Source organism: Acanthochromis polyacanthus, chromosome 7 (genome assembly GCF_021347895.1).
Source record: "Acanthochromis polyacanthus isolate Apoly-LR-REF ecotype Palm Island chromosome 7, KAUST_Apoly_ChrSc, whole genome shotgun sequence".
NCBI classification, from domain to species: domain Eukaryota; kingdom Metazoa; phylum Chordata; class Actinopteri; family Pomacentridae; genus Acanthochromis; species Acanthochromis polyacanthus.
Window position 1 is genome coordinate 22,539,343 of NC_067119.1, and position 27,527 is coordinate 22,566,869.

The 27,527-nt window shown below is 39.9% G+C and overlaps 1 protein-coding gene across 3 annotated transcripts in view; it reads right to left on the bottom strand.

Annotated features, from left to right (window-relative positions):
• Positions 1-4,664: 4,664 nt before the first annotated feature.
• LOC110950357 (EGF-like repeat and discoidin I-like domain-containing protein 3) overlaps positions 4,665-27,527 on the bottom strand; it is a 104,684-nt gene continuing 81,821 nt past the window's right edge. For all 3 annotated transcript variants that reach the window (XM_051950420.1, XM_022192925.2, XM_022192916.2), the window contains 2 exons: positions 14,465-14,620; positions 4,665-6,067 (listed from right to left, as the gene is read on the bottom strand). In XM_051950420.1, coding sequence (XP_051806380.1) covers positions 5,918-6,067; positions 14,465-14,620 — 306 coding nt within the window. In that variant the 3' untranslated portion in view covers positions 4,665-5,917. The remainder of the gene's footprint in view (positions 6,068-14,464; positions 14,621-27,527) is intronic.

The window sequence follows — 27,527 nt, forward strand, 5'->3', positions numbered from 1 at the left end:
AACCAATATGAAGGTGGCTGCTGGCCAAGTTCCACAAACTTTTTGTGTCTCTCCCTGGACAGACTCTGGAATAATGAACTTTCATACACCATGGGATGTGCTGCCAAGAACTGTTTATTATGCTGCAGTTGTTTGGGTGATACAATGTCTTGGTGCTCATCTTGAACCTGCATCTTATCATACTGCTTTCTGCCAGCTTCTTCTGCCTCTGCCTCCTTGTGCATGTACGTACACATGGGTTAATATGGGGAATGATCTCCTTCTCTTGTGGTATACCACTACGCTGCCTCACGGTATGAATACACAGAATACTAACTAACATAGCACAGTTTTATGAGTTTCAACCTGCACTGATTGATGTCGGTTCCTGGGGGGCTCGAATTTCTTTTGTACATTGGGGGCTGACCACTACTGTCCCATGACAATTCTGTGCAGGTGAGAAAAAAAAACTACAGTAAATCCATAAAAAACATAAGTTTGCAGAATTGTTTGTAAAGTAGTTAACGCTCATGTTAAATATTTTATCCTACTGTTAGGGTGAACAAAATCCCAACAAACCAAATAGGGGACAAAGAGTAACTTTGTGTGGAAGAATGTGGGACAATTTATCAATCCTGAGAGGTCTAAAATTTAGTAAAAATGTCAAACCTAACATGTAAACACATGAGGCACATGTTCTCTGCTAAGTGTAGCGTAGACAGCAAAGGGATGTCAACCTGCACTTAGTTTGACTGACATTAAACACAGTCTCACAATGACAGTCTTCCCTGTTTTCTTTACAGTTAATGGATAAAAGTTGGATTTTAGAAAAGTATGTCCTAGTAGGACATGGGCCAGACAATGGAAATGCTGTGTAGTTCTGCATAGAATCGAATACCTGGTCACAATGAATTCAGTGAATGTTTGCCGAGTTAAAAATATGCAAAATTTATCTGTTGCACCCTGTTTTAAACTATAACCGGAGTGAAGAGTTTAAACATTGTGGGCAATACATTTTGTTGGTACTTTCATCTTCTGGTCCTCAGTTGGTAAACTCTGCAAAGGATCAAAGTTGCACATTTTGATACACCCGTAGAAGTAATTTCCTTTGATGAAAAAGAGAGAAAGTTGATAATAAGAGGACACTACTTTAATATCTTCATCTCTCCACCTATAATTCTTTGAGAATGTTTGTCCAGTAAATACGAAGCTTCCACCTGCAGCTGGGGACTAGCAACTTCCTTTGCTGGTTATCTGGGAAATGGTCCTTCCACTAAATTATTAAGGACATGATTCTCTGTCGAGTCATGGATTGTCATTTTCACATTAGGTTATGTGCAGATTATACAATATGTCCTCAATAGAGAACGCCAGAGGTGCTGCTTAAACAAAAGGCCAGCTGTTTTCCTCTATTTCCAACTTGAGTGGCTGCTAATTCCAGCCACATATTGACCAAAGAGACAGGATTCGGATAGTGAAAAAAAATGTTGAACTATTCCTTTATTGACTCACCTTCTTCTGATCAATTAAGAGTTAGTCTAAGCTAATATTTTAGCTGAAAAAGTATTGCCACTTCAGAGTCAAAATGTATTTTGCGAACTTTGTTTTTAGCATGACTTTTTACCGAAAAAAAGCCACCTAAATGTTTTTGATGGGACGCTGCAGAAAAAGATGTGTGTGCATTTGGGTGAATCTTGAGACATCATTCATTAGTTTTGCTCAATTCGCAAACTGTTCCACACATATCTCACAAATAAACTTCCCTGTCTCCTATTTATCCACAGCTAACTGCGCAGTAAATGGAAAACTAGCACTGCAATGCAACTCTTTGTGTCTCTTTGAGTGTGAACATGAACAAGCATAAATCTGCATTACTGTGAAACTGGGTTGTAAGTCTTTGGAGGTGCATAATGTGAGCAGAGCCAACAACATGGTTGGTTGTTGATAATGAGAGGGGCATAAGATGGGATTCCATTGTTACTTGATAACATCAGTGGGGAAAAATAGGCTGAAACAAAGGAACCATGATGCTACACAACAGAACAACTTTCAAAAACAAATGCAAAAAAATTGATCATTGTCTTCTTTCAGTGTTGTCCTTTGCAATACTTGCAGGCTGGATACCTCAGCTTCAGACTGAGAATTAGAAAGGTAGGATACAGAACACATCCTCCAAGATATGGTTCATGATGAAGAAAAAAAAAATCATCAGACATTTAAAGAAAACAAAGCAACTATGCCATTTTCACAGATATGTTTTTATTTGTCAAACTGAAAGAGCTTTTGTTTGAAGCAATGTCTTTTTTTGACTGTACACAGTTTCTCACTCTCCTCTGCAGGCTTGAACCTAACCAGTATTATAATAGGTACGTTTTCTAGATAGTGGTCGACACTCAGACTGAGGAGGTAAGAAATAATATGTGAACAGTTGACGTACAAATACAAAGACAGGATGAGGTTCCACTTTTCTCCCTTTTGGACTTGTGAGATGAAGTTTTACAATGCACAAGACAACTGATGGTGAGTACAAAGTAAAGGCTATTAGATCTTTATGATATGCAAGAACATAATGTGCCTGTGGACATCTTTGTTATATTGTACTGTTCAAACTCATACATCATGCAAACTTCCTCAAAGCTTTGTAGCCGGCCTGCTCCGTGATAAATGCTCACAGGAAGCGAACTACAAAGATCAATCAGAGCCGTTGCTGGCCAAGATACAGCTATTTGGCAACAAAGAATTACAGTCAAAATTTAAGAAGACAAAACAATCTGTGAGAGATAATCTATTTAATCTTATCCTGTGTCCATGAACCTACTGAGTGATAGTCACTGATTCACACCAATAACAACTTTCACATATTGGTAATGTGCAGCAAAGTCTTTCAGTGTAACTTACACGAGTAAACTTTTTTTAAAACATCCCTATCTTAAGACACATAAGGGCCATGGTAGTATGATATATCATCTACTGTGTATCGCATTGCAATTTGCCAAACCAGAGCACTACTGGCTATGCTCCCTTCCAGTTATCCAGGTAATCAAAAAACATTTTTCTTGTGTTTGCAGATTTCATCTGATTATTTGTCAGCTGCAACAACATTTATGCTGGTGGCGCGACAGCATAAAACGTAGCAGGACGTTTTTACTTGCTGTGCTTTTCACAATTTTGAATGTAGGATTAAGTCCAAGAATGTCTGATTCCAGTTTTTGCTTTTATTCATTAAATATAACGAGATGAAAATAATAGCGGCGCTCTTGTATGTCCAATCCTGTCAGGCAATCGAGACTATTGAGGGAGGCTGACGCTTTAAATAAAACCACTTTCCTGTTAATGTCCTGCTCTTTCAGGCTGTGCTGCAATCTCACGATAAATAAACTGCAGTCCAAAAATGAAATGATTAGTTTGTTAAGGGACTGTAAGCTGACAAGTCTTAAGTGAAATGTGAAGCATAAAACGTGGCTCCTTTCAGGTCTTATTATAGCGCTCGAGAGCTTTGGGATAACTCAACACGGTCTCACGGGGATTCGTGAAACTGTTACGTAAATTTTTTGTTTCTTTTTCGTGCGCACCAACACGATTTCGTCATGTTTTTCGTGCCGCTCACCACGAAATGTTTTTCGTGTTGCTCACAACGAAACCCGCTGTGGTAATCACAGCTGAAAGTGGTTTATACCAGCGGATTCATGACGATCTAAGCTGTCCATCGGCGTATACTGCTTGTGTGATCGCGTTTGCGGCCGCCGGCCGCCGGACATTCTTGAAATTCCTATGCAAATTGGGAAAAAAAAAAAAAAAAAAAAAAAAAAAAAAAAAGGTAAGTGTACCACCGGGTTATGGTTATGGTTAGGGTTATGGTTAGGGACGATGTCATGCAAAATATAGCGTTGGATTCGCCATGGTTTTACATTAAAAATATAATACACACATTCGTTTGAAATACGTTCTGGGTGGCACGAAAAGTCCGCCGTTTAAAATACATTGGTGCGCATTTCGTGGTGAGCGGCACGAAAAACATGACGAAATCGTGTTGGTGCGCACGAAACCGAAACTAAAACTTACGTGACAGTTTCACGAATCCTCGTGAGATCGGGCTGGATAACTAGTGAAGAGTGGAAACCACCAGAGTAATCCAGGCCTATTTTTAAGTCGTGTGGAATGGCCTTTAAGTTTCAACACTGCTGCGACACCTCAGTCTTGTTTACTTTCATTTATCTAACCAGTCAAGCATCACCGTTCATTCACCACAGAATGCAACCAACAGCAGCTACTTTACAGTGAAAACTGCATGAGCAAAATGTTTTCCTCAGGTTGGCATGACAGCATCTTTATCTCCTGTAACCTTAATGATTCTAAGTATTTTAAACACCCCACAACTATTTCAGCATGCAGAGAGCCGCTGTCATGTCAAGTGGAAATACATTCAAGCACTTTAACAGTTAGTTTATAAACTATTTTAATCCAGTATGATAATGACTGATTACTGTGAAATAAAGACACTTTCCATATTTAATTTGGAGTTCTGTACTGTTACCATGGCTCATCATCATCATAGGTTTGAAATAATTCTTCATATATATATCTGAATATATTAGTAATATTGGACATTTGCTCTCTTCTGCAAATACAGAAATTATTTAAAGGTTCTTAATTATCATGTCAAAGAAATGAACGAAAAAAAGGCATTCAGCAATTGAATTCTGTATATTTTACGATTTAAATAGTTGTTCCACTCATGTTTTCTTTAAATAATAATACACAGAAATCTTCATAGGTGGCCTAAAATTATACATTGTGGGTTATTATGACTGACATCTATCCTGAGCTTTTTAATTGATTCAACTGAGATCTCCGAGACGACACGAGGACATTAAACACGGATTTTATGAGTCTGACAGCTGAGACAAAAGAAACGAAACACTGAAATAAATACAAAAAAAAGAACAAGCACAAACAATATTACCAAATATCTTAGAAAAAGTCTAGCGATAATCAAATTGTTACAAAAGAAAGGAAACTCCTGATGAGAGCATTAAAACATTTCAACTAGGTAGAGCCTATAAGCCTCAGTGTCAGTGCTGCAGCGCCACTTTCAACTGCAGTGCTTGTTTATTGTCTCACATATCAGTCATCTTTAATAAGCTTTTGCAGTGTGTTGTAATGTTTCAGAACTATTTAAAAATGCACATAAAAATAGGTCCCTAAATCAAAGCCATTTTGCTCTCAGGGCTGGAGATTTTAAATGATTCGTCATAATATACATTTATAATTCACGCACCATGCAATTTCTTAGTCTTTTACATATAATACAAGAGAATTAATAGTGTTCTGATTGATGTAGTAATGCCAGTGTCCATTAGCGTAAAAGCATGGCTTGAGGAGGTGTAGTAATCAAAGTAAAAATATATTTGATAATGTGATAAAATGCCATCTCTACATGGCATTTTAGACCGTTTTTAGTTATGGTATGAAGTTGGTTAATCATGTCCAATGAAGCACGACAGACAGATTTCACATCTTTGTTAAAAAGTGACACTGTACAATAGCTTCCATGGCAACAAGGTAAAACCACAGTGAGACCCCCGTTGTGACTCCGCTCCCCAATCCCACCCCTCCAATATATATTATAGAAGTTCATTCCAAACAGGATGGCAAATCTTGAGAAGGAATAAAAAGACAAGGATCACGCTTTAAATAGGAAACGAAAAGACAAAAGTGGAACGGGGGGGGGGGGGGGGGGGGGGGGGGGGGGGGGGTAGGTTTTTAAATCATTGTACAAAAGAACAAACAGCAACCCACCACAACCAAACACTTATTCTTGAAAAATCCATTGGAAATTGATTTCTTTTTACAGGTTGCACAGTTTATTTCTGAAGCGCTGACGCTCCAGTATGCCGAGGGACAGGGGATGATGGCGAGAAAGACGGAGGAAAGGACTTCACTCTTCCTCTGTGCATCCGAGTATTTCTACACGCAAAGTGATCCTGCCATACCATGACCAGGGAAGGATCCGGACGAGCCGGGCGTAGATGGGTGGGTCTATCACGTTCTTTCTGTGCGTGTCGTTGTCAAAGTTCCCCTGGAATACCTGCAATAATGGCAACATGAAGCAATTATTAGTTTTTCAGGGGAATGAGAACTGTATCGAATTAGATTTTTGTGTTGGCCCTGAAATCTCTTAATCCAAGATCTTTTTTTTAATGCTGACTTTTAGGGGCCTACATGTGCAAAAAATACTTTTGTGAAAAACCACAATAAACTAATCTGATAAGTTTTCATCGGGAGGGAGGTGCAGAACATTTTTGGTGCATTTCTTACATGAATTCTCCAAAGTGCTACCTTGAAGCCCTTCTGCCTGAATGAAGCGCAGCCAATCACAGCTTCAATTCAAACACTGCCAGACAAGAGAACAATCCCTGAACTCAGTCCTTTTCTTGGTATTTTTCTTTTTCATGCACCACACATGTGAGCACATCAGCAGTTATCCTCTGGGGAAGATTGTGCATTGTTAAAGTGGCACAGCTGGAGGTAACACCTTCACAATTAATGAAAAACATCAGCTGCTGCTCCTCCTGCTCGCTGAATGGTGTTAATAACACGCACCTCAGGTTCGCTGGTCTTCTTGTCTCTCGGTTTTGTTGAAAGGAAAAAGGGCTTTGGGGGATGCCAGAAATATTGCTGCAAAAGAAAAGCTCTGCTTCTCCAGTACTGACTCCATAAAACATGTTGCGCCTCAGACTAATTCTGGACCAACACGCCCACGCTCATCATATAGCTGCTGTTATATTGTTTTTTGAGAGGACTAACAATACAATCAGGATCCTTGAGATGAGTTCAAGGGCTGAACAACTACCACATGCAAACAAGCATAATTATCAAACTGGGACACATGCTGTATTACTAATTATTGGAAACTTTAGTGTGTGCTTTAAAGACAGTAGGAAGAATAAAGTATAGAGGGAGGAAATGTATCTACAGGCAGTGCTTCATTGAAGGATATTATCATTTCAATTAAACGGATATGATTATGCTTGTATAATTGGTATGTAATGGGATTCAGTGTTGTGCGGAATGGAAAAATCAGTGGGCTACATCCGAGCAGGTGCCGGAAACAAGGATTGATATTTTTTTGAGCACATTTTCAGCAAATTCTCTTCGAAACATTCACCCAAGCGTGAAGAGTTTAGGAGAAAAGTGTTTAGATTTTGGGTGGTTGGACAGAAATAGTCACATACTGTACAGTATGTCCAAAAAAATGAGATCAGCTTCATTTAAATATCCCCTGAATGTCTAAATGTTCACAATGTTGCAGTCAGCTATGCTTCATGAAAACATATTGCTTGAGATGCAAAGCACCTTCTATTCACCGGTATCGTGACAGTATGAGAAAATAAAGCCTGTAAATGATACATTCAGTATAAAAATGCTTGCAAGCTCCAGGCTCATTTATAAGAGGCAAGAGGGAAATGACACATTGAATCCACATATTGTATAAAAACTTAAGTGAGGACTCTTTTTTAAAGCAAATATGAAAGAACATTATCGAACAGTAAAACGAAAGTTAAAGGAAAATCAACCTGGCATGCTTATCCTTTTATAAAAGCTCAACTAATCAATTAACTGTTCAGATTGAACTTAAATCAAGCTAATAGATGAATCTCACAGGAAAAAAAGTGACTGTTTTTCATTTAATGTGGTTTTTGTCACAGAAAGCCACATAATAATTCCACTTTTTGTGATTATTTAGAAGTATGTAATCGCTTCAATAATAGCTCTGATGAGTTTTTTATACTCCTGCGTGTTTTTAGGCTATTTAGCTTAATGTTAGTGCTCAGAAATATGTGCAAGATTAAAATGGGAAATAAGAATAGAATTCATTGCCATAAAATAAAGCATAAAATTGTAAAGATCCCATTTAAGACACTGCATTGCTCAGATGCTAGTTTTTCGGATGTTGGATACTTGCATGGAAGTAACCATCTCTGATCAACATGCAACAACGTGGCAATCAATCACATCTCTGCCTCTTGTCCATGTATGTGTTTCTAATAATATGGTTGTTTGTGTAATTCTTTATTTGGCGTGGTTGAGCTTGTCGTTTTCTGTCATTTTCACGCTTTTTCTGAGTTCTCCTTAGTGAAAACTAAAGCTAAAATCATGTGACAGGTGTCGTCTTTCATTACTTTCCTTATTTCACGTGTGTAATGCAAACGATTGCAGGTCGCCTTTTCATCCTACATTCTTTTCTATCATTTTTCTTCTGCAGTGAAAACCATTCTCTCCCCTGTCCTTCTCATCTACAAAGAGCTCAGAGTGTAGCCAGACAAGGTTTGTATCTGCAGACGAGCAAACAACATTACATCACATTCATTGCATTCTCTTCTCTATTATTTTTCTGCGATCGTCATGTTTTTTCCATACGTCTAGAATCTCAAAGAACTTAACATGAACATACAACATATTCCAGGTTTCCTGTAGCTGTTTTAGAGTCTGTACCTGAATATAATCACTTTTCTGTTCTTGTATACATTGCAACATTTTGACACACACTCATGAGGGAGCCCGAAAAATGGATAAGGTTTAATAAATACATTTTAGATAACCAACTAATGAGTTTGGGGATGATAATGTACCAAATGTCACAGAATAATGTGAACACATTTTCACACAGCCTCTGGCATTTCAACAAAACAAGGAGAGACATAACTGAATTTTGGAGAGCATTTCAAATTAACTTTCTGAACTCTTTGTTCCCATCCTGCCTATTTATGTCTCTTTTAATTACCAAGAACAAAAACATGATGTTGAACGAGTATATAAATACAATAACACATGAATTATCATTACTTTTTTTCCAACAAGGGAGTTTTAGGGCTTATGCTTAATGTTGACCCAGTAAATTGCAGTTTGACGCGGCACCAACATTTGCTAGTCTGCAAACCAGGAACCACCTACGTCAAGGGGCTGAGGGTGGAATCACTGTAAACTTTGTGGATGCGGTTTTGAAAAACAGCTTCTCCCAAAAACAAAAAGAAAAACTAGAGCTTCAGTCTGGGCATGAAATGGAAGCAGCAGCACGCGGAAAGTCAATGAGGTCATTATTCATCTCATTTTCTCTGCCGTCTGATGCTTTAAGATCAGCGTTTGTCGTTTATACACGTCACTGCAAATGCCGGCGCATAGAGCGGCATTCACAGACATGGAGTGCTGTTTGCAAAGGTGTCTATAAATGTCAACCGCTGATATTAAAACATTGAATGGCAGGCAAAATGAGATGAATAATGACCTCATCAGCTTTCCAGCAGTAGTCTTGGATAAAAGTTTAGAAGAAAATACTGGGATCTTTAATAACGAAACAGGTGTTCACGCAGACGTACACAGCAAGTAATGATGTTTCTCTATGGTGGCTCCACTCTGGAAGAGCAGCAGCAACTGCTCAGAGCTAAAATTTGGTTTTCAAGATGGAAAGGGAATATATATAGGCTGTTTGTTAGCAACGGTCCAGTCCATTATCAGCACAAACGACAAGACAGCATGTGGTTTTGGATTATAAAGGTATTTTTGAGGTTACCTACCAAGCCTCGCACCTGTTTTACTAGTTTTTGATATTTCCCAGCTGCACATTGCTTATATTGATAGAATTCAATGTATCATGAAATAAAGTCATCACAGGCCATAACTTTCTCTGAACCATTCTGTTTTGATCCTTCTTTTCACCTCCTTAAAGTGTTTTGTAACGGCAACATTTGACAATGGGAGGAGAGAAATGTGTCAGTTGCAGGAGTCTTTTCATGACTGGAATGTGACAACCAGGGCACATAATAGCGCAATATAAAAGGCAGGACAGGAAGGCCATAAAACCAGCAGGTGATCCAAATATGACAGGGATCTCCGCGAGACTGTCTGGGGACGTGCACGCTGTCAGTCAATGTTGCTAAAATAAACTCTCTGCAACAGGGTATGTGAAGAATCACAGGAAAAGGACAAATGGTGTGAGGGTGTGGAAAAAAGAACAGTGGTGAGCGAGGTGATGAAAGTATCCTCGACAACAACAACAACACACCGACAAACAAGGTGCAGTGTAGAAAACAGTTTCAGAAGTGACTGGACATGAGAACAAAACATGTAATTTTGACTCATTTAGTATTACAACTGGAACCTATCCAAATCTGAGATAGTCCAGTTTCTCGGCAGACAAAATATTTAAATAATCATATTTCCAGATAAAAAACGCACAGTGGGATGAATATTGCTTTTTCTGCTCTCATGTGGCTGGAGGAACTGAGAAATGTGGCATTAATTTTTAACATTTCTGTATTGTTAGATTGTATTTTTGCTCATTTCTATTGTAAAAGCAACCAGCACCTTCGAAATATACAATATATTGGTCAGCTGACATTGGCCTACCACAGATTTATTGGCATTGGTATGTATATGACCATGTGTGCAGCACATGCAGCAGAGCAGTCGGTGGTACGGAGTAAAGTGGTGCCATCCGTTGGAAAGTTACAACAATGACTTTATCATTTCAACCTTCTGAGAAAATATTTTCCTAATTATTTATGTCTAAATGTTTACTAATTATTGATGCCTTTGCTTTGTCTATTGAAGCTGCAATTAATGTGAACTGATTATTCATATGTTTAATGATTGAGTTAGACAGAGCCAGTGACAGAGCCTATGATTACTGTAGCTAAATTTATGTTCTATTAAACGGAGTAAAAAACAGATTCACCTGTGTCCAACTGAGTATAAAAGAGGCAACTACTGCAGCTGAAGCCTGAGCTGCTGTGTTTGACCTGTGGTTAGCCTGTTCAACATCAGCCCTGACAGGAAAACAGACGAAGAGCCACCTGCAACTGACAGGTGGAGCCACCTAATGTTTCTGATACAGCTAACTGAAACACTTTTAACCTTAAACTGCTGCTGCCAAAGTCACACTGCTGATAATCCCAATGAAAAGGTAATATCCAACGAGGGGGAGTTGTGTATTACATGTTTTAGGATAAAAATGTAGTCAGATATGAGGGCGCAAGTTATGTCTCACTTCACTGTGTGGAAGTAGATTATCTAACAGTCTTCAGACTGACCCAAGAGCCACAACTTTGCTCCTAACTATTGATTTTGCAGGCGGGTAGAGTCAGAAGGACATATTGCTAGGTGAGGCCTCGAGTGCCTCTGGAGCTAAAACACTGACCATACTCCATTATTTAAACCTGCTGCACAGGTCAAGGGATCGGGTCGCTCAGATCTTTTTGCTCTCTGCCCTCATGTTGCCTGAGCCGGCTGCGGTGCTACCAGGAAATCTCAGCTATGTCTTCACTGAAAGGTCAAGAGCAGCCTGCCAGCTTAGAAGAGGCAGTTACACTCAATCAGACTGAAACGCACAACAAGACCACTTCTTCTAAGAGGTTGGCCATATTATGGTTATCTAGTGATGTGTTTTTCTAATCCTGAAGTGCGCCAAGGCATGCGGCTAACATATTCTAGGACTGTAGAAAGCGATAACTGAGCATTAGTGGTTAATCCTCAAAATGATTGTATTCACAGCTATCTAACAGTCAGTTACCCTGTGACCCGGAGGGAATTGAAGGCTCTCATGGCTAATTAACCCCATGTCACCTGAGCGAAACACTATTAAACATAAATCAATTACTTTTGTGCTTGACTGCCCCCATCAACAGACTGTGTAAATATTGACACCCATGACAGGGTTGGAACACAGGACTAGGCAGCATAGCGACACAGGTGTGGAAAGTGTGTTGGAATGCACCCGAGCCAATATATATAAAATTACGGAATGTATCCTTGTTTAATTATGTTTAAAAAACGTTCAGTATTGTGGGAGCTAATGGGGATCCTAATAAACAATAAACAATACTTGTCTCAGCTACAACCGCAGTACACAGGTATTTGGGATTTGTTTGAAAAGAAAAGGCAAAGAAAGCAGTCTATAGGTTTTGTAGAGGGATACTGTTGTTTGCGTGCCGCTGTGCCCTGCTTTGACAACATCTGTATTCTGACAGAGCCTCCTCTCTCAATCTAGATCTAACTGCCTGCAGCCTCTGCCACACAGGAGCTGGAGGGGGAGCTGAGAAGAATACTTACAAGCCTCTACCGCTGTGTTCGAACCAGACACACACACACACACACACACACACACACACACACACACACACACACACACACACACACACACACACACACACACACACACACACACACACACACACACACACACACACACACACACACACTTTCACAGTATATCCCTGCCAAGTCAAGCATTGTGGTGTGGCAGGAGGAGCCTCGGGAGTCCAACAGCCAAATGTGTCCTCTAGCATTAATGGCTGCTTCAGCTGACTGAAGGGGGAAAACACCTTGAAGAATCATACATCTGAACAGACACTCGTCTCCGTCTAGGGACAAGCTGATTGACATTCTCAGAAGTCTTGCTAAACACGCCTGCCCTCTAATACGGAGCACACATATTCAGATCGACTGCCTATCCTTGGTTGTACTCTGAATTATACAGCAATAACAACACAGGGAACAACACAGAAGCTTATGGGCGGGTTTGTATCACGCATACAGAGATATTTTTGACAAAACGTAAAGCTTGAGAAAAATGTGCTTTTTTTAAAAAATGAGATTCAAAAATAAACATACTAGGTCACTGAGACGTCACAAAGACTTTTCTCTCCCTCCCTTTGAATCTTAGATAATTCTTTCCAGGCCCTTTGAGGGCATCCGCTGGTCAGCTTTGAGATTGATTGAGTAAAAATCATGCTGAGCATGCATTGGCCTCTATCCAAAGATCGTCATAGGTGCTATAAACACCTCAAGCAATGGATTTGAACTGCAGAAATGAAAAAAATATTTCTGAGCATCAGCTTGAATAAAGGCGTAAACCGAGGGCAACTATTTTCCTTAATAAAGTGCTGCTTTAGATCTATGCCTCAAGGCCAAACAAAAGAAAAGTCTTTCTATCAGAAAATCTCACTGCTAAATGGCAATTGAAGCTAGCACTTAATATACTGCTAAGAATCAGTTTTTATGAGAAAGCCAGAAAGTCACAGCTGAGGCTTTTATGTGCACAGACTGGAGGGCATGGACTGCAGTTGAACTATGAAATCAAGTATGACGGAAAATTAGCAACTAATGATTTGAGGCTCTCAAAAAACAATCCACCAATGAATTACTATTTTTAAATAGAAGAAATTTCCATTAATAAAAGCTTTGATAAAAATCTGGACTAAAGCTGAATCTAACAAAATAAATGCATCTTTAACTATTAATGAAATAGTATGAATCTAAGCTTTAACTTTTAGTGGTTGCTTGATTTGTAGCACTTGTTTAACCTTGTATGAGAGGTTACTGAGCCACAAAAAACATTCTGCTCAAGCATGAAAACATTCTCTCTGCATCTGAATATCTTATAAGCAGTGAGATTTGAGTTATCTGTACTAACTTTTCCATTTGGTCACAACAAATTATTCACAACTACAAGTCTTTCAATTAAATGGGACATTGTTTAGACAGTTAAACAGCTGGACTTTGTTTTTATATTAAAAAAGGTGTTCATGCAAAAGCCTTCCACAAGTTTTAAAAGATAATTAGCGTATTAAATATGCTCAAATTGTGTTTAAGGCATCGAGGCAAATTTAAATTCCATTTCAGATTCAAATAAATTACAACAGCAGTGTATGATACTGTAGATAATTTTTGATCTCAGTGCACTTGGATTCTTGATTTTCATAGTTGACACATCAGCATTACGTGAATTAAAAGAAGTAGCTTATCTTTAAATAACACAAGAGGGGAAAAAAAAGTAAACAGCTCCCCTGCCACCAGTATCTGAAAGACAAGAGGCTTCAGTTTTAGCTGTAACCCTGTGCCTGCAGCTCTTCAGATATCAGCAGAGAGGCTGGTGCAGCTCTGCACCGTCTCTGCTGTCGTGGGCGATTGGAATGGACATGTGTATTCTGTTGAAGGCCCGTAAACAAGATTTTCAGCATAGCACTGGCCAGGCCAGGTTGACAGAATGGTCTTATCTGATCCCATACCAAAGGGAGGCAATAGGACAGACCAGCCAGGCTCCCTTTGAGCCACAGATAAGAAGATGCTAAAGGGAAGTGGAGAGCAGAAACAGACAGCTCCCAAAATGGACACTTTCACAGTTCATACCTGTGTTTTTGACACTTGCTGCTTTGTATTTTTGTCTGCTTCAGGTCTGTATCCTTCCTGTGCATTTTGTCTGTTGACGCTGTCTACCTAGAATACCCCTTTCCTTGTTGGTGGGATAGAATTCAAACCTTCCATGCTCACACTATCCACAGGTGTATGGTTCCATTTCAAAATGTGCTTCTAGGTATAGATTACTGTTATTCTTTAAGGTTTAGTTGTCTATATTATTATAGATGTACACTCAACTTTTTAAACTTGTGTTTTATCAAAGTCATTATGCAGTGTGAAGACAACTTACCTTATCCTTCCCTTGCTTCTCATCTTGATATACACTCCACCGCTCTCCATCATTACTGTAAGCGATTTTGTATGAGCCAACAAACTGGACATGACCAAAGTCTTTAGCTCCCTGGGTGATGATCCCCGTGACCTTGGTTGGCACAAGCAAGTCCACCTGAGAGGGGCAAAGGCAACAGAGTAGAATGTTTTAATTGCTTAAGAAACTTAGCAGGTGAAAAAGTGTCACATACGCTACTCTTTACAACCCAGTCAGCATCTTTTTCTTTGTTCCAGTGTCATCACAGGATTTACTGTTAGAAAGACACTGGGTGCAAGTCAAGTCAGTTTCAATTATTCACAGAATATTGAACAACAAGGCTAAGTCCACAACCTCGCCTCAGCAAAACAGAAACTGCACGCTGCAGCAGCTTCTGAGACACACACTGCTCCATTTGGGTTAATTTTTAATAGGATCTCATTTGTTGCAAACAATTTACTGCGCAAGGGTTCTAGGCAGTAAATACACAAACTGTTACTTTTATTGACATTTTAGGGCTCAATTATGCTTCATTATTTTAAAAAGTGCCTGACACTATTGAGATGAGACCAAAACAAAGTTAAGCTGAAACTCCAGAATGCATGAAAACAAGTCTATCCGCCTCACTCTACATTAAGGAGAACATACTCTGCAATTACCTATGCCTAAAAGGGGTCAGGCTTCTTCCTCAGAAAAAAATCCTCCACCATGTTAATTATGTCAAATAAATAATGCATGAGAACAATCTAAAGTCGAAGTTAAGTGGACGGCACTGTCTACCAACATTGGCAATACAGTGCAGTGCAAAAACATAACTCATGCGGTAATGGAAGATCAAGGGCAGTTTTCTAAAATAAATCCCTCGCACTGATCTTTCAAAAGCATATCGCAGCGGGTGTGTTGTATTTGAGCTTATACCACACAGAGAAAAATGTCCATCTCTGTAGTACATTAAAATGGAGTTCATTGTTGTTTTTGGGCACAACAACAAGCACTCAATACTTCTATATATCAAAAAAAATATGAGAAACTAAAAGTAAGAAACTGCCATAATTGCTGAGTAATTCACTGTCTTCGAAGGAACATCTCTTTCTATCATCAAGACAAACCATAAATAATTAATAGCATTGCCTGGTGATATTAATAGCCTAAATGTCACTGTAAAACTGTCTTGCTTATCACATAGATCAATGCAGCACCAATTTGACATCAATACGGGATGAAAAACGAGCTTACACTTGGCATTTTGCTGTGACACAGATAGAGGCAAAATTTAGAAGCACACAGAGAGCATGAGAGAAACGTAAGCACATAGATTTATTTCTGCTGCTGAATATGCTGTACACAACGCTGAGACAACTATACATCACACTAATTGGCCTGGTCACAGGCCAACATATACTGTGTCACACTGCACTGACAAAACAAAATGGAACCTCTGGTAGATTAAACAAATAAGCAAGTGAACTAATGCGTGTGCTATGGCTCAGCTTCATTTCATTTCTTCTGACAAACTGCAGAACACTGCAGTGAATCTTGACACATTGCACCATACTTTTGTTGCCTGAAACAATTATTTTTTATTGAGCAGTGATGAGTTCACTCAGGAGTTTTCATCTCTCATAAGGTTTCAACAATGCTCAGGAGCTTTTCTTCTTTGCCAGCTACTTTCAGATCGAGGACGGTTCCCTGGATAGTATCGAGGCCTTTCCTAAATGCTGACATCCTGCTGTGTACATAAGCAGGCATAGATCTGCGTCCTGACACACATGTAGACAAAGCCTTCGCTACAACAAAGCAAACTCTTCACTCTCTAAACGGCAGCAAAGTGCCTCCCAGTTCTCCATTTGAGAGATGTTAAGCTAATGAAAGTAGGACAAAAGTTTGCGTGTAGACATCATTTCATCCTTAACGATGCTGTGGTTACAGGTATGCAATTATGCAGATGCTGCACACTATGTATGCACGCTTCATTTGTTGTGAATGCACTATTCATGAAGTTTCACCTTTAAATGACTTCTGCCTGTGCTTCCATTTTAGTGCACGCTGCGGTTTCTGAATGCAGGTGTGGTGGCAGCAGAGTGGACTATTTTTCCTGTGATGTATATGAACACCTTTAAACAACAGCCCTGTTGTAATGACAATAACGTCACAACAAACCCCCCGGATAAAGGGGCTGGAGAGTAATGGCGGCAGGGGCTGCTTGGTTGATTCAGAGGGCCATGACACCTCGCATTGTGAGGCTTTGATTACGCTCCAGTTGCAGAACATTGAGGTAATCTCGTTCTACCAAAGCAGTCAAGTCTGCCACCAAAACAAAGGCATGCTTGAAGGGGAACCTGTAATTGCTGTCACAGGTAGCGGTCAAAAAATACGACCGCCCCTAGTGACGCCAGCTCTCAACACTTTGATGGCCCAAACTGAATTAGGGAGCGAGATAAGCTTGTTAAAGCAAGGCCTCTCCTCGAGCCCCCACCGTCTGTTCTTTCTTCCATCACACACTCAACCCCGCTCCCTCCTCCGTGAGCTTTTAACCCAGACAAACGAGGAGTGTGTGAAGTCTTTGTAGCAATCTCTGAACGCTGGTGGCAAAGATGTTCCGAAGAAATGAAACACAAGAATCAATTTCGGGATTTTGCTTGCTGCGTCTGAGATTACAAAATAAGATTCATATGGCTCTAATCTAAGCTCCTAGTTTTCCCCAAAATACACAAACACATCCGAAAGGGAGACAGGGTCAATTACATTTTTGTACTTTTCTTTGATGAGCTGCGACGTTTGAGCACTTGTGCCACAGAAACACTTACCACTGCTGCTCATTAAGACGGGAGTTGGTGTGTAACTCACATGTGCCTATTTGAAGTGGGATCGTCACTGCAGGATAACGAGATTAATGCAGTGAGAGGCGGTTTTATAAGGAGCCCAATGACGCCTGATTTCCAATTTTATGAATATTGTGCATGGATATAGCAACACGCCAACATCCTACCCCTAGCTGTGCTGATTTAAGTCTACGTGATGAGGAATCATTTGATCTTCACAATCTGAGGGAAATGTGTGTGTGTGTGTGTGTGTGTGTGTGTGTGCGATGCATATTTTCTATATATTCACTCTGCAGAATTCTGAACTGAGTGCTCACGGAGCAATGAAGAAGACAGCACTACAGTCCATCAACCCCACAACAGGGTGGCGATCATTAAAGCTTAAAGCTGTAGTATGAGCCTGTAAACATCCTATTTCAGTGCTCTTCTCTTTGCAAGAAACCTTGATAAACTGATGGCAGGTCTGCTTACTTAATCCTACATTGAAATCTTTAAAAATGTAAATTTCACGTGATCAGGCTTGACATGAATCACTTGCCATATCAATAAACCACATCGCACTAAATCAGCACAAGGTACGGTAAAGGCTTCTCAGAAGACCTGGACCATGCTGAGATAAAATTACTTAGAGGGGTATTAAGCTCAGAAAGTGTTTACTCAGAGGAAATCAAACGTGTAACATAATTAAGAACGAATGAAGAACTCTATTCCACGTGTCAAGCAAACTGACAGCCAAACGTGCAGGTTTTCATGAACCGTACAAGCACACAGGAGATATCAAAGTCACTGTCTGTAGACTGTCAATACCTTTAATTCATTTTTTTCTTTTTCATTCGCAGAGGCTCGGGCTTTGGAGCAGTTTCACAGGCTTTGGGGGACTGAGTGCGGCACGTTTTCTGTCTCTCTCAGAGGTTCAAGCTCCCTGTGACAAAGGTAGTGCCACAAAAATTGAACACAGAGAATGATATATTGCTGTGAAGACCACAATGCACAGTAGAGCCTGTGCGTTTCTCTTCAGGTGTTCGCGCTTTGCGCTGTGCCGCTGTGTTCTACCACTGGAACTCTGCACAGTGTACAAACTACCTTTTTGTTCTGTGACCATTTGAAGTATTCCCATACTTTGAAGCCTTGGGTCTTTGAAAACTTTCACACAAGCCTAGTTAGACTTAGCTGTCACTGCCGCTGTCTCAAACTGTAAAATTTGCAGGTGACCAATGATCGGAGCCGAAACCTCCCGTGGTGATGATGTAACAATTACGCGGTGACACCAAAGAAAGAAACATACGTAATAACAAACCACTGATTATGTCAACCAGACACGACAGCTCTAATGAACAGAATGGAACGGACCTATTTAAAACCTGATCATCACGCTGTAGTGACTCATGTAGTCATTTACAACCTCTGTAAAGGGGCCGATGCTAATCACTGCATATGTAACGTACTTCTGCAGTGACACAATTTGAAAATAGCCATCTACTGTCAAAGTGCATTGCTGTAAGATTTATTTATATTGTACAGAGTAAACATACAAGACACTGAATGTTTGCGCAATACGCCCCTTATTAGATAATATGGAGAAAAATGAGGGAATCTGACCTGACTGGGGCTCAGCTTTTTTATGTTGTATCAGATTTGGCTGCTATTTGAACATAGCATTACATACCAAATGCCAAAACGGATTATTATCTGGTGCTGCAAACCTACATAAACTCCCTCCACAAATGCCCCCAAAACACGCCTAAAATTACCCCCAAAGAAACAAGGGACGAGGCTGCAGGGAGACAATTTTCAGACAAATGCCTGACTGAGTGCAGCATTTCTCCTCTGAGTTCAAAGAAAAGCCTCTTTGTGCCATGATACCTTTTTCCGAGTTTAAAAATATGCCATTGCTCAGATGAACCAGAGGTCTGAGTCGCACTAAGTGTAAAAAATGTCCTGCAGCATGTTTTTGTGTGTGTGAAACCAAAAGGTCTCACTACCATGAAAGTGAAAATGAAACACACTCATGGCTGCAATCAGCAATCACAGCAGCCAAAATAAATTACGCTGAAACTTGCATTCATTAATTTTGTTTGTTTTGTCCATTACTGTAGCAAACAAACAACCAGGAGCTCTTCAGAAACTCTGCCTGTTGGACAAAGAACTCTAATGACTTATTAAAAAGTAAAATCAAGAGTGCTGATTATAAATACCTGCAGGTGATAATGAAAAATAAAAGGAAGAGAGGGAAGGAACATGCAAACAGCTTGTTCACAGCCAAATTTAAACATGTTGAGAAATCACACCTTTATACTTTTAGTCAGCCTGCAGCATCATACTGAACATGCTTTTTAACACCTAAGAAACCGATTAAAGACAAGTGTTCCATCTGTTGTATAAAGCCCACTGCTTCTTAAGAGTACACAATGGAGGAAAAAATAAAACTCATCTTATAGTGTCACACAGCACAAAATAGATGTGTCAGATAACATCAGACTGGATCTGTGTCTACCTCAGAACACAAGATACCTTTGGAAATGTATACCTTAATTTTAAGTAATAAATTGTTGAAATATCACAATCACTTACTGTATTCCTCTTCGATTGCACAAATACCTGAATATAAACAGATTTTTTAAAGTGAATCACACAATCTTGGGGACTTTTAATGTTAAACTTCTGCTAATGTTATCCAAGAAGGTGTCATTTTCCACCACTAAATTCTGACTCATTCCCTCTTTGCTCTTTCTTGGGGATGTGCATCCGCCCACACACAAACTCGAAATCAACTTCATTTTTTTTCATTCCCTCCTTGTTCCTTCCTCTACAGCGCTGTGATAAATCACATCTTGTGTTCCTGTGTCTGTCTCACTCAGAAATGTGCTATGTATAGGATTTGAAATCAAAGTGTACACGCACAGTCCAAGACTTGTGTATGAAATTAATATCAAGTCCCATTTTACATTTCAGCACGGCTCTTCTGAAACACATGCACTGCAGGCACACACACACACACACACACAATCTCTTTTCTTACACCTTTTGTGACCACCATTTCCACATGGGGTTGGTGGGATGTCAGAAGGTATAAATGCCTGCTGAGCTCTCACACAGTGATGGGAAAGTGTGCAGGCAGAAGTTGCCCCGCAGCATTGAGCTCAGAAAAAGGCAGTGTCACAGAGGGAAAACATCATGTGCTGGCCACTGTGACATTGACCACATTCCAGCATGAACTTAAACATTTTCTCTCTCTCTCTTTTTATTTTTTTTTTGGAAATTTGACTTGTATGAGATGATTTTCAAAGTGCTAAATTTGGAGTGTGAATCAAATGCGGCCTCCTGAAAAAGGAACATCTTCATGCGGCGTGCGCTGTCCTGACACGAGGATAGATGTCTTTGTCACAGATCAAGATGACTTGTTTTGGCAGTACATTATGAGAGCCAGCTGGTTGGCTGGTCAAAGCACACGCTACAGCCAAAACGCTGGGGTTATAAATATGGGAAAAGCACAGTGACTCACAGTGAGTTGCAAAATGGTGGCAAACACACATTTGACAGCCAAACAGTTCTACATGGCATGAACATTGCTATGCATTAAACATTCTCCCTCTTGCTTCCTGCGCCTCTTCTCTCTGCTCTTCGTGCCAGCACACTTGCATAAAGCAATGTTGCATGGAGCTGAAATTAAATTCTGTCATTGTCTTTAAAAAATATATTCGGTTTTTACATTTTCACTGTGAGCCTAATGCACTTCAGCTAGATGACCTTGTTCACAGTTCAATCATTTTGAACCACAGCAGAAAGAAGAATGGATGTGAGTGCGACAGTGGCAGCTCCCAGAGGATGAATCCTATTGACCTGGGCAATTCCCTGTCTTCGAGTCTTGCACCAGCAGCAGACCATAATGTTCATTTACACAGTGGAATATCTCTCTGTTTACTAGATGGATAAGCACACAGTCGTACAAACATTCACGGTTCCCAGAGGATGTATCCTAATGACTTTGATAATCCCCTGACTTTACACATCGTACCATCGGGATGATTATATTTGTAGTTTTGAATGATTTTTCTCACAAAACTACTATACAGATTGCCATAAATTGTGGTAGATGCATTCATGTTCCCCTTAGGATGAACAGCAGTAACTTTACGATACTGGAGTTTTTTGTCTAGTGTCACAATCAGGTCAAACATTCAATTTTAATTTAAAAATTCAACACTTTGGTTCATAGCTATCAAACCTATCAGCTTCAACTGTATTGTAGGACATGCTAGCATGCTAAGAAGATAACCTAAGATGGTGACCAATGGAAAATTCCACCAGCTAAATATCAGCATACTAAGACTACCATGTTAGAATGCTAATGTTAGCAGTCCTGCTAGGCTTTAAACTCCTGATCTTGTTTATCAGTAAAAAGAAATACTAAGACATAGATTGGTTTTTAACAACTACAAGTAATAGTAGGGCTAGTTAGGTATAAATGCTAACATTTTAGTACAGCCTTGACTGAAAAGTTCTCCGAGTTAACAGCCTAGCAACACAAATACCTGCATGGTCAGCCCTTTGTTTTTTCAGACCTGTTTTTCTTCATCTATAATTTAAAAGAATAACTCAAGCGCCCTAAAATAGAAAGTGCATATTCAGACCATTAAACTGTTATTTAATTCCTATTCTTTGCCCAAAAAAGAGAAATATGCAGGTTTTCATCAAGGGCAGTACATTAAAGCACGAGTATTTTTACCTGAATAGGCCTCTAATAGGCTACTCAGAGCACACAGCCATAAAACAGATGGAGCCTCACTTCAGCATGTCAAGTTAAGTCTAAATGGCTGCAGGAACCGATGAAGGGAATTGGCCATGGCAAAAGGAACAGGAAAGAAATCAACCATGGTGGTCTGGATCGTTTAGAGCTATTACAGCAAGGAGAACAGCATCTGTAGAATCAGCCAGATGCTTGCAATGTCAGTATGAGTGAAGTGAGGGAGTCAGATCCATATGCGTAAAAAATGGCCCTGGCGGCGCACTAGTAAGGGACTAGGGGAATTTCACACCCTGTTTAATGCTCACTGTGATTCGACATCTGATGGACACTTACTCAGTGATACAATCTAAAGCGGTCTGTCTCCATGTGTAATCTTGACTAAAATCAAATCTGCAACTTTGCTGGAGGAAAGAAAATTGCATTTTGTTGAAGTAATTTAACAAGTGCAAAATGTGAAATGATTTAATGACCTGAAGTGTGGTTTCTTAATTCTGACAAAGATGTTGCAGGTCCTGCAGAAGAGGTGGGAGTTAAAAATAAAAGTGTTTACAACACTGGCTGCTGCACTAACAGCTCATCATACCTTATTCCTCTCTCAACCCGCTGCTCTTTCTCACGTGGTACATAAAATATTCATATCAAATTCTCACACGTATGCACACATAGACACGCACGCACTCTGTGCAAAAAGCAAAAAAATAAGAATAAAAAGACATGCTTTATAGGCAATGAAAAGGCCTCCATGAAATCACAAAATAGATTTCATTCATGGGAATAAATGGTCTGCAATATAATCCTTAGCTTGACATGAATCAATGTTCAGTGTTCTACAGAGCTTTCCATTAACTCTGGACTATTCTGAATTAATCATTTCACTGTAGCATGTAGCGGAGCGGCATAAGTGCAGCCAGTCCACTCTCTCCTGGGTGGATAACATAAAGATGTGTGATTTAAATGTATGGACGCGGGTGGGGGATAGCCTGCTTGTCAAGAGAGGGCTTAGAGACACTCTGAAACCACAAGATACACATGCACAACACACTGGACCCAATCTCTGCTGCACTGATTTAAGATCTGGTGCCTTCACGTCTGACAATTCCTGCAGATCCCAAGATTACAGCCGCCGATGCTGCAGACTCATGAATCAATCATCCCGAGATAAAACAGATAAATGCATCCAGCGTTAGCTCAGAGGGAGTGAGCGGGACAGAGGTAGAGCGAGAGAGAGATGAGGATCAGGATGTGGTGTTGAAGGATAAGATGGCTTCCTTGGATAATGAAAACAAAAGAGTTACATTACACAGATTCGAGACGTGTACATTTAAGGCTATAGTCGGAGGGAGGGAACACTAAAAACCGCCCAATTGAATCAGAGAGGCAGATGGATTTACCATCCCTTCCGTAACTTAATTTGGAAGCTAATTGAATCAGCATAGTAGCTGCAGGGAAACTGAATAAAAAAACAGCTAAGAAAGAGCCACATTGGACGGGATTAAATTGATAATGCTGTGATAAAATTTACATCAGGAATGTCTTCAAATTAGTGAGAATTCCTTCGAAAATTCTTGCTGAATTCTTGGATAATGATCACAAGATGACTGAATAAGCAAACAGCTGCAGGGAAGAATTTGGAATCAGCATTTTTATTTCTGCCTATTTAAATGAAATGAAGGAGGCTGTAACTGTGAAGCCAGCAGAGTCACATATACGGTATCAGATGATTCCCATCTGACATGCTTCTCCACAGAAGTCAGATAATGACCCACAACAATCCTCTGTAATACGGTCCTCCATATTCACAAAACATGCCAAGTCTTGTAATCATGCCACACTGTTCGTGGCTGCATGGTGCAAATTTGGTCTCGGCTTTTTGAAAATGAGCTGGCACATCTGCTGAAGCAAGTGCTGGCAGAAGGATTTGCAGTTATGGTCATCTGTTATCCTGGCTTTCAAGATTTGTATCAGCAGGCAGCGCCAAAGCTCAAATCTTGTCAACAAGTAGGGAACAAAACATAGCACCTCCCAACCCCAAGAAAAAAACAAAACAAAATGCGACGCGATGCAGTGACACAAACATATGCAGCTTAGTGACATAATGTTAGCGGAGTTGTAAATGTGAAATCCTACCGACACCGTGTAAAATAATTATTCATGTCAGGGAAATACCAGCTCTTATGAGGGTTAAATGAAGATCAAATCTATATGCAAAGCCTGACAGATCTAAGACACTTAAAGCTTTTTTTCAGCATTGCATCTGTGGCTAAATGCTTGTGTGCTTCTCACTGATTGCAACAGAAACCAATTGGAGACATTGGCCCTGTAGCATTGTGTTTCTTTAATTAGTTCAGCAAGAAAACTCCAGTATGGGTGCTGTTCCTATTGATTCCGTTTTGTGTGTAATGTAGTAGGACAAATAATGATAAAAAGCTGCACAGCCGGTAAAATAAAGAATGTCATTAGAACTTTGAAAAGGCCGATCCGCTGGGATAAGTTCCTTCATCTATTTTCAGGCAGATCAATATAATATGACAGCGATAAAAACGCAGGATTTAAGAGGATGCCCTCTGAATGTGACCAAACAGTATGTATTGTGTTTTCCATTGGGGTGGATCAAACTTGAAGGACGCAGAAGATGGCTCACCCTTGAAAGTTTCCAATAAATTCTCAGTGTCCGTTTCTGCACGCAAGTAATTTCAACAAAGTACTCGTCCTTTGTTCCTGAAATAAAGACATGATCATTGCTATTCCAGATAATCAGAATCCTTCGTAAATCCTTTCATGCTACAATGCCTTTACTCTCTCTGAAGCAGCTTTTCTGTCTTTAGAAAGGACACACTTCATCTTTGCTGCAGAGACACTCGACAAGACACGCGAGTTTCAATGGGACAAATTAAAGCCATTCTCCTCCGCGGATGGATGAAATAAACAGGCAGCTAATTCTATTGATTAAAAGAAATAGAGTGTGGTGTCAACAGTGCTGTATTTGAAGTAGTGATTTGATTAGGAAGCTGCACCCAGAAAAAAATTGGTGAAGCAACACTCGGTTTGACGACATGAAATGCATGATCACAGGCACTGAGCAAAGATCAATCTAGCATCACATCTGCTTGTTGTTCCTTCCAGCCTCTGCACCACATGGGTGTCAATATATACTGCTGGTTTAAGAAATGCTGGAAAAGACCTGGTGCAATTCACCTTCGTAGTATATCAATTAAAGAATTTCAATATCATAGGGACATGTTGAATCATACTGTTAGAGGCTGACAGATGCTTCCAGATAACTAAAACAGTTTGCAAACATATGAAGAACATAATTTGACACACCAGAGACATGAGAATGACACCGAGACTTATTCACTATTTTAACTTTACTTTTTTAACCTCAAACCTCACACTATTATTTTCAATCATAATTAGTCCAACAACTGCAATTTCCAAAAATTAATGCATGAGTAAATGTTTGCAAGAACCTCCCTGATACCCTCTACTACAAAAAAGTAACATTTATTCGACATAATCAATCATTGTTACGAATTTTAGGAGCTGCAGTGCAGTAAAAGCTACACTTAAAAGTAAAATCCATTAACATTGCTCTTTGCAAAATGTATTTCATTCAAGGTTTGCTCTCCGCAACAAGATATCTGGCCAATTTTCGCAGTCCTGAGTGCATCCTCTTCTGTCTTTGCCGCTGCTTTCTGTCACTTATTCACCCACAAGTGGTTATTTGTTGGACTGTTACGTGTGCTTCTGTGATTCTGAAATTCCTCGGGTTTGCCAAACTAAACAGCTGCCTGCTTCCGAGTGTTTGTGTTTGTGCACAGTGTTGCATTAACACATTACACACACACATCTGTTTCACTCCTTTAGGGCAAATCAACTGCTTATAGGCTGCTATATGTAACTACTGATGGGGTTAATGAGACAGAAAGGTCTCACAAGACAAAGGGGAAGATGATCCAGTCCAGCTGCGCAATACAAGAATGATTATCCCAGTTAAATTGTTGGGTTTTATCCATCTGAAAGTGCTGCTTGTATTGTGCTCAGCTTTGAACATGACATGACAGTGTTCCCACATTCACCCTGCTGGGAGTCTCCTATGCTATGACCTGAGGCAGGAGACTTTGGATCTGAGGAATGCTTCAGTTTTAGAATTTTGACCCACGAATTTACTGTATCCACTTGGTGTGAATGGACAGTGTTAAGTGACTTTTACACTCCTCTCTTTGGGAGTCATAGTTGTTTAAAAGACATTACCAAATGGCTTAAGTATGCCAAGATAGTGTTTCCACTGTCTCCATGACCTTGAGGGATCTTTCAAGTCTTTGCAGTGTTCCTTTGAGTATGCAAACCTTCGAGAGGTGTTCAACTTATTTTTTCCATAACAAAACATACCATTCTGGCAAGTCACTGACTGAGAATGATGGTTGTGTAACAGGGGCTTTTTCCAGTGGCGAATGCTGAGGTGGGCTTTACAGTTACCAATATTTACTGCGTGATCTTTGGTGCAGTTAGCAACAGCCTCCCTCTGCATCTCCTTCTCTCTCCTACTAAATTTTATATGCTTAGCATTTCTCTTGCCTCCTTTAGCAATAAAGATATTTGTAAAACGTGTCTGTTTGCAGTATTGGAGACAAATTGAACTGAATGGGAAGCCATTGAAGATGATTCATTAGCTCCGATAGCTAGTCAGTCCCCAGTAGTCGGTACAGGCCAATGTAGTGTAGCCAGTGCTAGCTGTGTCAGCCTATGGCAGACTGGTAATTGGCTGATTACTTCAAAATGGTATCTGTTTTGTCTCTCTCAATCTGAGAGAGCTTCAGGTATGCAGATTTCATCCAGTTACAGGAATTTCAACACTATTACCATGAACACCATCAACTATTATCCTCTGCCTTTTATCTTCACAGCACTGTGAACCTGCAAGACATCCACATGTTAAAAAAAAATTCATGTTATATTAATCATCTTATGATCATGTATAAGTGGAAAAAATGGAAGAAGCCATTAACTACACAGTATTGTTTGATGCCATCTACTTAAGGATGTCTTCTACTGCTGCTGTGGTCAACATACAATATTCTTCTTGACATGTTCAAATGTCACATCTTTTGGGTTTCTAGATGATGCAGCATCACAACCTGTGACTCTAACATTCTTTAATGGTGTTGCTCTTATGCTCGTTATTATCTGCCTGGATTTCTGGAGTCTTTATAGTCTGGTGTGGAGCTAATGCCATGTTTTATTGTAGCAGCCGCTATGTAGTCACGTACCCTGACCATCATGGTCATTCAGTAATCAATAATCAGATTCATTTTCTTCCTAATGACTGTCACACAGGAGTAGAAACCGTGATACAGGCCGGGGAGAAATGTATGATAAACTAGTGTTACACAGGTAATAACACTAGCAGGAGCTTGCCAAGCCTTCTAATGATATCACAGCTGTGTGTGCGACAGGTCACTTTACTTTAGCCTCT